The following is a 14,571-nucleotide window of genomic DNA, read 5'->3' as shown; positions in this document are numbered from 1 at the left end:
GGGGGACCCCTCCCTCCTGCCAAGGCTCCTGGCCAGAATCACCCTCAACAGGGAGAGAAAGAACAGGCCCTCGATTGAGAGCTCCTCTCAACTGCCCTGCCAGGAAGGCTGCCCAAGGAGCGTTTTAAAGGTTACTCCTGGCTAGGATCCGGCTTTCGCCATGATAAATCACCTGGCAGGGCCTGGGAAAACAGATCCACCAGTGCACAAACACCAACTCAAGACTAGGGGCAGGGAGGGGGAGGGAGAGAAAAAGATCAAAAACTTTCCACTTTGGCTGTGTGCTTTGGAAGACTGGGCAGCTACCTGTAGTGCCGTCCACATGGCCTTTGGGCTGCTTCCCTCGTGCAAAAATGAAGTTTAACATGGTGGCCACACTGATAGTTATGAGAAAAACAGGGCAAGAAGAGGAGCAATGAATACACCCAAAATGCCTGACAGCAGTGATCAAAGGGAGACACACAGAAACTTTGTTCAGCACCAGCTTTTGTGTGTGTGTGTGTGTGTGTGTGTGTGTGTGTGTGTGTTTTGAGGGGAAGCAGTGGCATGCAGTCAGTGGATTATGGAGACTAGGCTAGTCCCCTGAATGCTCCTGGTAAATTAGAGCACAGTATAGTCATACCTCATGTTACGTTTGCTTCATGTTACGTTCTTTCAGGTTACGTCCCACAGCGACTGGGAAGTACCGGAAAGGATTACTTCCAGGTTTTGCTGCTTGCACATGCGCAGAAGCGCTAAATCGTGCTGTGCACCTGCACAGATACGGCGCTTCAGGTTGTGCTCACTTCAAGTCGCGAACATGCCTCTGTTCGCAACCAGAGGTACCACTGTAAAGTATTGAAAGTCTGACGCCTCCTTCCCAAAGCCCGAGAAACTTCTGCCCGACTTAAGAGAGGTGTGATGTTCATGCACACATTCCCGCCACCACCTTCACAAGCTGGAGCCTCTGGTCCCAACTGTTCCCCTACAAGAAATTTCACCACATGCCAACGGGGGGGGGGGGGGTCCCTTCATGCCCAGCTTCTGGCTTTCCAGGAGAACCTGGCCAGCCACAGGCTCTTGATCCAGCAGGGCTTTTTGTGTTTTCTCCACACACACCCCCTCTTCACTTGTCCTACAGCACTGAAGAGGAAAGCGTCAGTCTGCAAGCCAGCAAGAAAACCAAGGAGGCACATGCTCTCCCCTGCAAAAACACCTGGTGCTAGCGAGGGGAGAAGCAGGACCTCTCCTCTGACCCGCTGGGGGTGGTAAGGAGGCCTTTAACTTTAATGCTCCTGCCTCACACAGATGCCTGATGATCGTCTTCCAAAGCAACTACTCTATTCCGAACTTCAAAATGGAAAGTCTAATGCTGGTGGTCAACAAAAGAGGTTTAAAGACTCCCTCAAGGCAAATCTTAAAAAATGTAGTATAAACACCAACAATTGGGAAACACTGGCCTGCGAGAGCTCCAGTTGGAGAACAGCCTTTACCAAAGGTGTCATGGGCTTTGAAGACACTCGAACTCAGGACGCAAGGGAGAAACATGCTAAGAGGAAGGCACGCTTAGCAAATCCTCACCATGATCAACTCCTGCCAGGAAACCTATGTCTCCACTGTGGAAGGACGTGTGGATCCAGACTTGGCCTCCACAGTCACTTACGGATTCATTGTTAAAAGCGTGTTTATGGAAGACAATCTTACTCAGCTACGAGTGATCACCAAAGAAAGAAGATTGCTCCTGCCTCAAGGATGACTGAGCCATCCTGCTCCTTGCACGTTTGAGGCACAAGTGCTCTGAGTCTCATTCTGTCCCTCATCCTGAAGACCCTTGTCATCTACGTTGCAACTCCAACACTCCTGACTGTGCAGCTTTCTTCTCTTTCTTTCAGAACCCTTCTACTTCCTCAGCGTAATTCTTCAAACTATTCCTTTCTTCCCGGGGGGCCGCTCCATCTCCACTCGCTCCTCCCTCAAATCCTGCTCCCTCTTCACTTCCCCCCCCCCTTTTTTAAGTGCATTGTTCTCTTTGCCCAGGAAAACCACTTACAGACACCCTTCTGTGGCCATGGTTTTGGCACCAAGTGAGGCACTGAACACAGTAGCAACTTGTTGCTCAAGTCCTTGGCAGACCTTAGGAGGCGGAAGTTGAGTGCAAAAGGACAAAGACCAGAACCTTGACCGTAACCAGGGTGGGACTCAGGAGCCAGCAGACCAGAAGGCAGGCATTTTTTTGCCACAGAAACAAGTCAACAGGGGTGGGGCTTTCGGTTTAGCCCATCAGAAGAACCCAAACATCCCCCACTCTTCATTAATCCAGAACACAGAATTCAAGACTACAAGATCAATTTCCCCTTGCTCTGTTTTTTTTAATCCATTACCCCCATTTCACTCAGAGGCCACACTGAAAGCTTTGTTCTACCAGAGTTTTAATGAGAAGCTTTGTACAGACACCTTGTCCTTAATATATATTATAAAAAAAATACAGAGATTACGGACACAGGGGAGATCTTCCCCATCACAGCCAGATGGTATCAATAGGAGCACATAAGCACCACACATAATGCTCCACTCATGCTCTCTTCAGGCTTTGGATGGAGTAAGTGAAACTACCCAGAGTCTGGGGGAGCAAGTGCAGCTAAAAGACAGCAGGACAGCCTTAGAGCACATGCTGAAATAGACCAAGCCAACCTTCGCCACCATGAAATGCTTCTGGCCCTGGTAGCCCAGCCCCAACTGCCTCCCCAGAGAGACACGACTTTATCTTCCTCCTCTCCTCCACCTGTGAGAAACAGTCAAGCAGCAGTATTGTTCTGGTAAGTTCACATCCAGTCTCTTTATTTGGGGGGGGGGCGGGGGCACAAGGATAAAGAGAGTTAGGCGTCCACTCAAAAGCTATATCACTGAAGGGGGGTGCAGGGCGGGGAAGAAGCAAATAATGGTGGAAGAGCAGATCACCCAAACCCATGCCCAGAAAGTGAGGGGAGGGGGCTCAGCTAGGCTGCCCCCAGCCCCATGAAACATGAGTGTACAGCAACCAGAACCAGATGGAGACTGGCCAGAACCACCAATATGCAGCAGGGGAATCATTCTTCTTTCTTGTCTCTTGGTCCATCGCAGGCCTCCTGGGAGAAACAAGGAGGGTGGGGGAACAACATGGCGTTATATAAGAGGAGAATTATTTCATTCAACTGTATTTTTAAGCCACGTTTTGGACAAGTCAGTGCAAAGTGGCTTACCACAGTTAACTTCTCCATTTTACACGCTTTAGGGACAGTTGTCTTGTTTCCCCATGCTTACCTACCCCCCCCCCCCGTCCCCTTTTCAAAAGCTGCAGCCGAGTAAATAACACTGAATTCTGCAAGTGGTTTATTTTTGTGCTGGTTATGGGGAGGAGCCAGAAGTTATGCATCACTAAGGGCCCCACAGCTCAAGCCACAGAACTCTCATTCCGTCATCCCCTTTGGCTTCTGAGAGGACAGCAAACACACACTTCCAGGCATGTGTTGCTGCCATTATGGCCTGGAAATCAGCTTTAAGTGAAGATTCCCAGGAAACAAAATTCCTTATTGTCCTTTGCCACATGCTGCGCTTGTTACTTTTGCAGGATAAGGCAGACACATAGTTTTGGATCTGGAGTTTCACAGAACTCTGCAGACAGCAGAGCAAGGTAGCAAGTGGACACTTTGCAGCAGAAAGCGAACTACAAGTCCATTGTCATTTCAGGCAGATAATAAGCAAGTCGCAAGGCCTTGCATGCCCAAATGTACACAACAGATTTGACTCCCTGCTGGCCGATGACGCAATATCTCCATTCAAGCCATTGTCCTTTGTATTCTGCAAGGTCATAAGCTGCTCATTCTTAGGCACATCATTCAAGGCTGCTGCATTTGTTTTGCTTCTGTGCTGTACATGCCTAATGCTGGTCAGTGTGTGCACCAGCCCCATGAAAGGCAGCTTCTGTGAATGTATTTCCACAGCAGCCAGTGGCGATTCCCTACCCTGACCAGTTAGGGATGCTCAAAAATCAAGGCTGTTTGCATGCTGAGAGAGAGGCCGCCTTGTGCATTTATGGCTCAGGTGACTTCCCCATTCATAGCTCAGTCTTAGCCCCAGGCATCTTGAGACACACACATCTCCACAAATTCCACCAGACTGAGCCACATGGCTGAAAGGATATCATCTTAGGGATAGCCCTGTTCTGCTACTCCACGCAGTAATGGCAACTTGAGGGGCAAATAGGCATTCTCAACAGTCCTTCTGAAAATACAGTTTTGCCTTAGCAGAAATGCTGCCCCCACCCCAGCCTCCACAGATGGCCAGGGACTTCCAATGCAATTCTATCCTGTGCCCAAGTGCAGAGCTCAATTGTCTAGGAGGGACAGCAGCTGCAGCAGCAGCAACATTCTGCCTCTCTGCCAACTAGTCAGCCCTTAGCACTGCAATCCTACCCAAGGGGGAGGGATCTGCTTACACAGCCCAAGGAGGGTGAAGACCACCCAGCTCCCTACAGGAATGCAACCTGGAGAAAGCTGGAGGAAGCTGCCCAGAATGGCCACGAAGGCAAACAGCTGCATGAGCAAAGCAAACTAACAGCAGCTACGGCCCACAACACTCCTACCAAGCTAAGCAGATGCCAGAAATCACCAGCTAACACAGGTTCAGATAGCTTTCTGGATTCTGCTGCCCATTCAGAATCCAGTCTTCCTCCTCCTCACCCTCCACCCTGCAAATTCTCCCTTTGAAGGGCTGTGGTCGTGCTCAACTTAAGTAGAGCAGAAAGGCCAATGCACCCCTAATTTTGATGTCTGGGCAAGATGCAGAGCAGTCTATCAGCACCCTGTATAGGGGACCATCATCCCTGACCTTTGGTGATGCTGGCTGGGGCTGAAGCTCAACAGTATCTAGAGTGAACCATGCCAGCCCGCAATACAGGGTGCTTTGGAGTATGATGGCAGCAAAGCTGAAGAGCTGCGCATGAAATATCAGCTCAGCAGGATACCTCACTGCAGAGAGGAGTTCCCACGCACTGTTTAGCATTTGCAGTCACTTAGTTCTCCCCTCTCTTTGAAAACATGCTTCGAACAGAGTTCCCAAGACACCAGCCGAGAATGCTGCTGTTTGCACCCACACCTCCTCAACATGGCCTTCCCCATCCTGGTGCCTTCTAGAAGGCTGTGCTGGGGCTCATGGGAGGGCACCAGGTTGTGAAAGGCAGCCTTAAAGAAAGGCCAACATGAGAGCCTCCAATCACCACCCAGGAACAATGCTCAAGGGCATGTGAGTAGCTGGAAAGGTCCCTATCCTCCTCCTCCTCGCAGGGCAAGGACATATCTGCTTCCCTAGGTACCCAAAGGCACACTGGCCCTTCAGAAGCAGGAGGGTGCCATTCCTCAGCAGTGCCAGCCTGCAGAGCCATCAGAATAGCAACAACACTGAGATCCTATTTTTAAGCAGCTGGCAAGGCACACTGTTACTGAGTCTTGGCAGCCGGATCACACCAGCTCTGGGGAGGGGGAAAGCAGGTGGTTGCAGCACACAGGCGAAGCCAAGACAGAGCTCAGTAAGGACTTGTGGGCTGAAGGGAGCACGGGGATGAGAAGGGATTGGAATGAGGATATTCAGAGCAACGCCCATTGCAATCCAGAAAGATGCTGCGTGGGGGGTAATTAAGCCCCGAAGGCAGGAGGCTTACTCAGCATGGGTTACAACAGAATCTTGAAACTTTTTTTTTTTTAATCATCCTAAAACTAAGAAAGAAGAGGCGGTTGCTGTTCTGGTCCAACCCACCCAAGCTCCACCATGGAGCAGAGAGCAAGCAAAACGCAGAAGACTCGGCTCATGTGAACTGTCTGGAGCCCAGTCAAGCCTTCCAGAACCACCCTCCCCAACTGCAAACTTCTAGAGCGAAAGGGGCAAGCCCTCGGTCACGAGCTATGGGAGAACTGTGCAAGCGATCAGGTGCATTCCCCAAGGGAGGCTTCCTGGAATGCCCAATGGGGACTAAGGCTGTGTACACACCACACAAATAAAGCGCATCCTGGGAACTGTAGTTTACTCCTCACAGAATTACGATTCCCAGTGCCGATGACAAGCCACAGTCCCCAGGATGCTTTGGGGGAAGCCATGTGCTTTAAACGCAAGGTGTGTACGCAGCCTTGGATAACAAGAGGGGCTGGTTAAGCTGGGAATTGAGAAGGGGGCCATCACAAGATTGTGACTGAAAGGGGGGGGGGATATTTTCCCAACACCAAAGAATTGCCAGTAAGCTTCTGGAGAGGACAGTGACACACAGAGAGACCTCCTCCTAAGATCTACTAGAAAATATCAAAACAATAGTTGGGAGGCTGTTCCTGAGGTTTCCCACCTCTGATAACCAGACCATAGTTGTCAACCTTTTTTTGCAGGAAATTCCCTTATTCCAGCACCGTTTCCTGCTGCTTCCCAGATTCTTAGATATCCCGTAGACTGTCCCCAGGACAGGTGAAGCTGCTGATCCCTTATTTTCAAATCTGAAAGTTGACAAGCTATGAACCAGACATCACTATCCCAGTCCCAAGCTGCGGTTAATGAACTTGTATATAGTCCTTCACTCCTGAGTTTAAGTCCAGCCTGGGGATAAGAAAAACATCCTCCACATCTTTGCAGGCAGTGCTGCCTCAAGTCTTGTTTTAAAACCCAAGCAGCGAGGGGCCCAGCCCCTTCCGCACTTCCTTGAGGTGGTGCCAGGCCCAGCATTGTTCCTCCCCGCCCACCTGTTATCAGCTCCCAGGTGAGGCAGCGTCTTGTGACCTGCTGCTTACGTGCAGAGAGAAACGTGGAGGGTTGTTTACCGGGCAGGATTCCCAGGCACTGCCAAGATCCTCCCCCTTGCTGGTACTCCGCGAATGGGAGAGGCTGGAGTAAAAAACCCGCAACCAAGGCTGGGTAGCTTCTCTCAGCCACTGTGTGCAGATTAGGTTACCCTGGCAACGAAAGCTGGATTATTTTTATACGTGTGTGTGTGTGTGTGTGTGTGTGTGTGTGTGTGTGTGTATATGCTGTGTTTGTTGTGGGCTGGCCATTTAAACCTAGCCAACCAGTGACACAGGGTAGGAGAGAAGGCGGGTCTGCGGCAGAAGACAGCTGTAATCCAACAGACTCAAAGCCCTCCCTTAAGAATGCAGAAAGAACCTCCATTAATGTACCAAAGCAACTCATCAACATAATCACACACACGCACACCCAAAAAATAAAAGACTGACTACTCCTTTCTTCCTGCTACAGGGGTGGCGACTTTCAGGGGACCCTGAGAAGGGGGAGGTTCAGAAGCACCCACTGCATGCACAAATGTGAAACTCCCGCAACACATTCAAGGACTGGAAGGTAGAGACTGTCAGCAACAAGATTCCAGAACTTGTGGAAGGCTCTTGCTAACTTTTAAGGATATCTGATGCAGTCAAAAGGTTTGGGGTACAAGGGGTGGGGGAAGAGAGCACACCCCTGAGGAGGTAATCATGGGTTGTAGGACTATAAGCAGCAGGGACACAGCTCCTGCTTTCCCTGAAAGCTTAGACAACGGCAAGACACACATTTATTTTCAGTTACAGCTGAAACTTCAGAAGACTCCCCAGCTGCCCTCATCTGGAAGAAGATTTGTTCACAAAACTGGCTTTGCCCAGCAGGAGTGACCATGCTGGACTCACCGCCTCCCACACAGCTGAAATCCAACAAGGAACAAAGCACAGGGCAAGAAAAAAGGAGGTTCTAATTGGGATGCCCCCCTCTCAACCATTGTAAAGGCCAACCGCATCCAAAACCTTACTGCTCTAGAATCACCCCATTCTTCCCTTAATTATGCATTCTGGTAACTGGGAAGCCACCTCTCTTTCGAGGAAGAATGTCCACAGGACACTCAAGTGAAGGCTGGAATGAGAAGCCCCCCCCCCCCCTTTGAAGCTGGGGAAAAGAGGAAGACCAAGAAGCTTCCTTCTCTTAAAACCAAGCAGATGGGCCTTCTGCAACCAGGGGTCCTCCAGATCTTGTTGGGGTCCCACCAGCCCCAACCAGCCTGGCCAACGGTTAGGGATGATGGGCACTGTAGACCAACAATATTTGAAGGACACCAGGCTGGGGAAGGCTGGCATCGATGAACTTCAGATTCCCAGAGCAGCCACAGTACTCATGGGACAAACACTCTCTCTTTTTTCTTTTTTTAAAGGGTTTTTGATCCCCAAACCCCTCATCACACCACCACCGCTGCCTTCTTCTTGTCCTGCCCTAGAACACAAACACCACTGCTCTTCCTGGAGCAAGACTCAAGCTGGAACCCATGGAAGCCAGGGAGAGGACTGGTTTTTAGAGTTTTGGAATAGTCCAGCCAGACACAACAGTGGCCTCATGCAGATGCCAGCCAGGCCCTTCTTGACTCCCTCCCACCTCAGAACAGATATTTGCAACCCCACTTCCCTCCCCTGGCACCTGGAGCTTGGTGTGTTCATGCATCAGTCTGTCATACTCCTTGGTGAGTCCTTCGGCCTGTTTGCGCATAGCCAGGGCCTCGTTCTCCGCCTTTTCCAGTGCTGGGGGGGGGGGGGGTAAAGGAGGAAGAAAAGCACAGGTTAGAGCAATCTCTACACTGACCCAGATAATCAGGCAACAGCAAGCCAAGTCACATGCATGTGTCTGTGTGTAAAAAATGGATCACTGCAAATCCTGGTTTTCCAGGAATAGAAAACCACAGACTTTCGGATCAGAGAAGGAGCTGTGATCTTCCACCAAGTTCATTCCTCTGACTTCCAACTCCATGAAAGGACTGAGGTGAGTAGTTTGATTTCTAGCACTTACTTAATAAAATTTGTATGCCTGCCTTGATCCAAAGATCATAGGACAGTTTACAAAATAACTTAAGGTGGCTGCAGCCATGTTCCCATCAGCTGTGGCTATCAAATGAGGATGCTATAAAGCTTAGCCACTTATTTCCCTCTTGTCTTCAAAGTTGAGATCACTGGACAATAAGCTAGGCTGCTTCTCAATTGCCACTTTGCCCACTGCAAGGTTTGTGCTTGACCACCAGCATAGACAGAATTTTAAAAAGTAACGCTCAAAGACATGGATGGTGGTTCTAGAGTGCAATTAGTACTAGGCAAGCCTGAAATAACTGACTGGATCATGTCACCACAAGCACATTTCAACTATTCTCAATAAGCTCTCATCCAAATTTTTGTTCTGAATTAGGACTGTGCTCCCTGGTCCAAATCACCTCTAACATTCACCAGTGGTTTATTGCGGGAGTGGAGAACCAGAACCCTAACCCAAACAATTCCCTGAGTCACTTCCAGTTCTGCTTCTCAAGATTCCTACAAGCTATCATGGGAGGGGAACCTCCAGCCCCCACAACAAATCAGAGCCACCAGAGGCCCTAATTGGGCCCACAGGGTAGTTTCTGCCACATCTGGAGTCACCTATGACTTCAGGTGTGGTGCAGGTAAAGCCACATCTGCAAAGGAACAATTGGGAGCCTAAAGGTGCACTCTCAGTTGCTCCTTGGCAAGAGGAGCTTGCATTCAGGGTCTTTTGCATGTTGGCCATCAACGGCACAGCAGAGTTTTCCAAGCAGAGCCAATCTGTGCCGAAAGTCGAGCTCGTGGTCAGCGCTGAATTTAAATTTAGTGTGCCAAGTGCAAGCCCCTCTGGGACCAGATCCATCCTGAAGCTTGCATTTGGCGCCAAATGCAAGCTGCACCTCCTGCGCTTCCAAGGCTCCGGATGCAGACAGTCAGAGAGCAACTGGCGCATGTCCCATGACAGCATTAGCATCACTGGAAGAGAGGGACACCCAAGACTGGTTTCTGTCAGATGCAGACCTGTAAGGCTTTGAGGATCCTTAAGGAAGACTCAGAAAATTGGGAAGATGCTCCTTCCTTCACTTTCCTCACTGGCTTCAAATAGCACATAGTTAAGCTATTGTATTATTTCCCCTGAGAAGTAGTGATGGCTACAATCTTGGAGAGCTTTGAGAGAAGATCAGACAAGTTTGTGGTGGATCAGCCTATCTATGACTGCTAGCCATCATGGCCATTTCACTTCCATTGCCAGAGGCCAGTTGCTGGAAATCACAACAGGGGAGAGGGCTGCTGTTGCACCCGGGTCCTGCTTGGAGGCTTCCCACAGGCATCTGGTTGGCCACTGAGAGAACAGGATGCTGGAATAAATGGGCCATTGGCCTGATCCAGCACATGGGACACTTCCCTTGTGGAGGACCACCGTGCTAAAGAAACAGAGAGCTTCTGGGCCAGAAGAACAAGTTGTGCCAAATTTGGCAGGTTTTCTGTGGCTTAACAATTAGCACCATTTGGGTGTTAGACTGGAGAGAAGGAACAAAACGCAGCACCCCTTACAACAGCTATACAAAAAGAGGGCACACTGGAAGAAGAGACAAGAGATCAGTTCAACCCAGGCATGCACAGCCAAACACCCCCTGCACCCCCCCAAAGAAAGAAATCTGAGCCACAAAATAATAATTCAGGAACCTTAAATAATTCAATAAACTTAAAAGGTATATTGAGCACTTCTTGTGTGGCTGGTGTTGCACAGTACACAACCAGTTACAGTCCTGCCTGGCCACTGTGCCATTCACATGGGGAAGGGGGAGTCAAAGAGAAGCTGGGAATGTTACACAAGCCCACCAAGAACTGAGAAGGTCGGAAGGGCAATTGACACCCAAAACTTCCCAGCTCCAGGATTCCTCCAGCACTGATGTCAACCCCTCTAGTTTGCCAGCTCTGGAAATGAGCCCTGGAGAAGCTGCTCAGACTGGTTGATACTGCAACTGAGAACTGTAGCCCCCCCCCCCCCCCCGTGTGTGTATGTGTTTTCAAATACATGCAGCATGAGGGGAGAGAGTATCCCATTATGTCATTGCAAGGTTTTAGAGTAATGTGCAAAGACCCTGCCCTGCTACCCTAAAAAAGCTTGCAACGTTTATTTGGAGTTGGAGTTGTATTGGAGTTGGAGTTCTTTTCACACACAGTACTGGTTTTAAATTGTTTGCGTATCTACTATACAAACAATTATAGTAGACATACAATTTTCTTGGAAGACACCTGGAAAATCGTTTGTCTGCTTCCTATGCATCTGGACACTGTGAAGATACCGTAATCCAATTCTGCATTATGGTTCTTGAGGTCAAGTAACAGGTTTTTCATCTATCGGATGCCAATCTGAATCAAGATGGCAGGCTGAATCTTACAAAACAGTGTGGATTTTAACCACTGATTTCAAAATTGCACTCAATTTGATGACGTTTCTTAGCATTCCCAATCATTGTTGGGTATGAGCTTGCCAGTATAAAATAGTTTACATACAGAATTGTTTGATTGTCTTTACTGCGAAATCAGATCAAGATATTTTATGGGAAGCAATTCATTAATTAAATCAAAGAAATAAATACATTTGACTGTGGAGGAGACACAAGGACAGGAGGGAAGGGTTTAGCAGTGGTGAAGTATGGTGCCAACAGCACCAAACAGCAGCATTCTCTTCCCACTAAGTGACTGTGCTCTCACACATCTCCCACCCATTCCAGTGGGGCTTATGCAGGAGAACTTTCCACTTGACTCTGCGCCACAGCTCAGAGCAGCATCACCTACACTGCTGCCAGAATCAACCACTTCGCAGAAGGCTACCTAGGACCAATGTGAGCAAGTGGTGCTACATCAGCCTATGCTGCATGTCAACTGGGACAGGAGAGAGAGGAATGGAGAATTTGTGGTTCTGCTGGACTCCCACCATGCCTGGGCATTGGTCATCAGGCTGGGAATACCAGTGTGTGCCAGTGTGTGCAGTGTCCAAACATTCAGATTTGAAGAACTGAGTGCACCAATTAGTGGTCCCCATCATCATTTCCCTGTTCAATAACTAAAGAGACCACTTCCAAAGTTGGACATTGCTTTGTAGAGCAAGGAAAAGAGCATCCTCACAACTATAGAGAACCAAAGTGTTTACAAACAAACTCTTCAGGGCTCAGTCCATCTATTCCCAAAGTCTGGTGCCAAGTGAAGTATTTTTAAGCAGGAGAGAGGAGGGGGGACAGAATTCTGAGATTGTACACGAGGAAGGCGCATGGCTGTACAGTTCTAGAAGTATAAATAGATGGTGTATCACCCTTTCGTCGGCATCTAGCCCAGATGATCCAGCTGTACACAACTGGGATGTGGGGGGAGAGGGATAGTCCAGGGTCTCTAATAGGTCATGCCCTTTCCCTATAAGTTACTGGGCAGTGGCATCTACCACACAAGGTCATTTTACAGCCAGGACTGGGGGGGGGGGGGCATGCGCTAAACATACTCCACCAAGTCTCTCACCTTTCTTTGTGGAGGCCAGCTCATCCTTCAGTTTTTTCACTTCACCCTGCAGTGCTTTACTCTCTTCTTCACCTCCAGCGCCTTTGGTGTCCAGATCTGTTATTTTCACCCCTGCTTGCTGCAGTTGCTGAATGAGAAGAACGAGAGAAGGTTAGAGGACACAGGAGAAATCAATCCATCAATGAGAAATAGCTTGACACAAGACTTAATGTGTGTGTACAGACAAACCCATCCTGTACATGGTCAGCTGGCTTTTCTCCTGACCCTTTTCCCTAACCTACCTTGCAAAACTTCAGTGTCAACCCATTTCTAGGACAGTTGTCACAGCCAAAAATACTAGATAGGCAAACCACTACTGCAGAATCCGAGGAAGTAATTTTGGGATTCCTCTTTAGCTCAGAGACCAGGGGCAGCAGAAGCGGCTGCCTGGAGGACTCCCAAAGAGAGGGAGAGGAGAGGAGAGGAGGCTGAGGGAACGCTCCACAAGGGAGGGTTTTTAAAAAGAGTGAGAGGCTGCCAGCACTGCAGACAAGGAGTGACATAACTGGGCTCCTGAGCCCCACAGGTGTGCCACAGAAAGAATGCAGTTGGTTAAGGGAGCCATAGGCTCAGAAAGGTTGAAAACTTCTGCTCTAAAGGGATGGTCAGCATGACATACAGAGGTCTACAATTTCCCTTGGCATGGCAAATACACATCTGCTGAGCATGACAAGTCTCCATGTTTCCTTCCAACCTGAGAGCTAGAAACCTCACAGAAACTGGTACCCATTTGATGCTGGGCTTCCCAAGAGGAGAAGAACTATAGTGACGATGCCCCTACCCCTCTCCTACTCTGAGGCTGAACCTTGGGCAAGGGGCAAAATCCCTGTCCTCATGCTTTGAAGGTCAAGGACTGGGCCCTTCCTGCTGCAGTAATGCATGGCTTAGCGACCAAGTCATCAAGTATGCAGACCCATCAAGTTTGCAAACACAGATGCAGTGGTTTAGCATTGGGGGGGGGGCACAAGGGCAGACACCCCGGGCACAAAATTTGAACACCAGGTGCTGCCTCATTACAGCTGCATGCGACTCAGGAAGTGACCTCTCCAGATAATGGAATGACTCTACATCTCTCTGTGATCTCCTGGGTGGCACGACGCCGTTAGGCAGTTGAATGCACATGCATCCGTTTTTCCTCCTTCCCATCCACCCCTGTGCGTGGCCCCAGGCCCTGGCAACCCCTGCTACACCACTGCACAAACAATCCTCATATGAGAATGGGGAAGCTTAATAGTGAGGCCTGCCAAGACCAACCAGGAAGCTCATGGATGAAGCAAGATTTGACCTGGGGTCTACCTATTGGAGGACTCTGGGCAATTTCATTTTTACACAATAAAATGCCCCATCTGAAATACCTGTATCTTGCTTTATAGCCCGGAGGTGCTCTCAAGAAGTGGCTTACGAAAGTTTGTCAACTAGGATGATTTAGGCTCTCGCCCTTTTCTATTGCCAGGAAGCAGCTCCCATCCTTTTGCCTCCAAGGAGCAGGGAGACAGCTGCCTCTCGCGCACAGCCTGTGGTTGGATTAGCTGAGAGACTCGCCTGCCATGTTCCACAAACTCCCCAGCCACCTCATTTCCATCCTATCACTTTCTCCCTTTTTTGATGCATATGAAAAGCCACCCTGAATCCTGTCGTTCTCCTAACATTTCTTACTTTGGAAAAAATCCCTGAAGGAAAGTATCCCATAATAACCAGTCAAACAATAGGCATACTGCCTACACACCCCTGGAAATGCCAACCGCGAGTGTATAAAACAACGGACGTTGCTTCTGGGCAGCTCAAAGGGAGCTGGATAAGCCCAGGACAGAAAAGGGGACATTTTCCTAGGCAAAGAGGAACCTGAGATTTTGGAAGAGAGAAATGGCTGCTGAAAAGACAAGGCATGGGGGTGTGAGGAGGAGAATCTTTCATCCTCAAACTGAGCCTCCATTGGGAGGGGGGAGGTTTGCATAAGCTTTCTCCAATCATGGTTCGTCTTATATGAGAAGAAGCAAGCACTGGCATGACAGGCACAAAAGCGACAGCCTGACATTAGCAATGCTATGTATAGAAAAAATGTTATACAAGACCTTCAGAGCAGAGATGCCCAAGCCTGTGGCACACGACACGACAGCAACTGAAGCTGGGTGGAAAATCAGCACAGACCAGAATGAAGCGCTTCTTCACACAGAACAGTTAAAACTGTGGAATCCGCTACCACAAGGTG

The 14,571-nt window shown here is 49.2% G+C and overlaps 1 protein-coding gene across 2 annotated transcripts in view; it reads right to left on the bottom strand.

The window, feature by feature from the left end:
* Window positions 1–2,391: 2,391 nt before the first annotated feature.
* The window catches only part of BCAP31 (B cell receptor associated protein 31), a 38,276-nt gene continuing 26,096 nt past the window's right edge, over window positions 2,392–14,571 (bottom strand). For both annotated transcript variants that reach the window (XM_083719862.1, XM_083719863.1), the window contains exons 6-8: window positions 12,324–12,450; window positions 8,440–8,540; window positions 2,392–3,104 (exon numbers count right to left, since the gene is read on the bottom strand). In XM_083719862.1, the coding sequence (XP_083575988.1) occupies window positions 3,066–3,104; window positions 8,440–8,540; window positions 12,324–12,450 (267 nt within the window). In that variant the 3' untranslated portion in view covers window positions 2,392–3,065. The remainder of the gene's footprint in view (window positions 3,105–8,439; window positions 8,541–12,323; window positions 12,451–14,571) is intronic.

The sequence above is a fragment of the Podarcis gaigeae genome, assembly GCF_964106915.1.
Source record: "Podarcis gaigeae genome assembly, chromosome: 17".
Taxonomy (NCBI): domain Eukaryota; kingdom Metazoa; phylum Chordata; class Lepidosauria; order Squamata; family Lacertidae; genus Podarcis; species Podarcis gaigeae.
The sequence above is the reverse complement of the archived record's forward strand: the minus strand, read 5'-3'. Positions and strand labels throughout refer to the sequence as shown.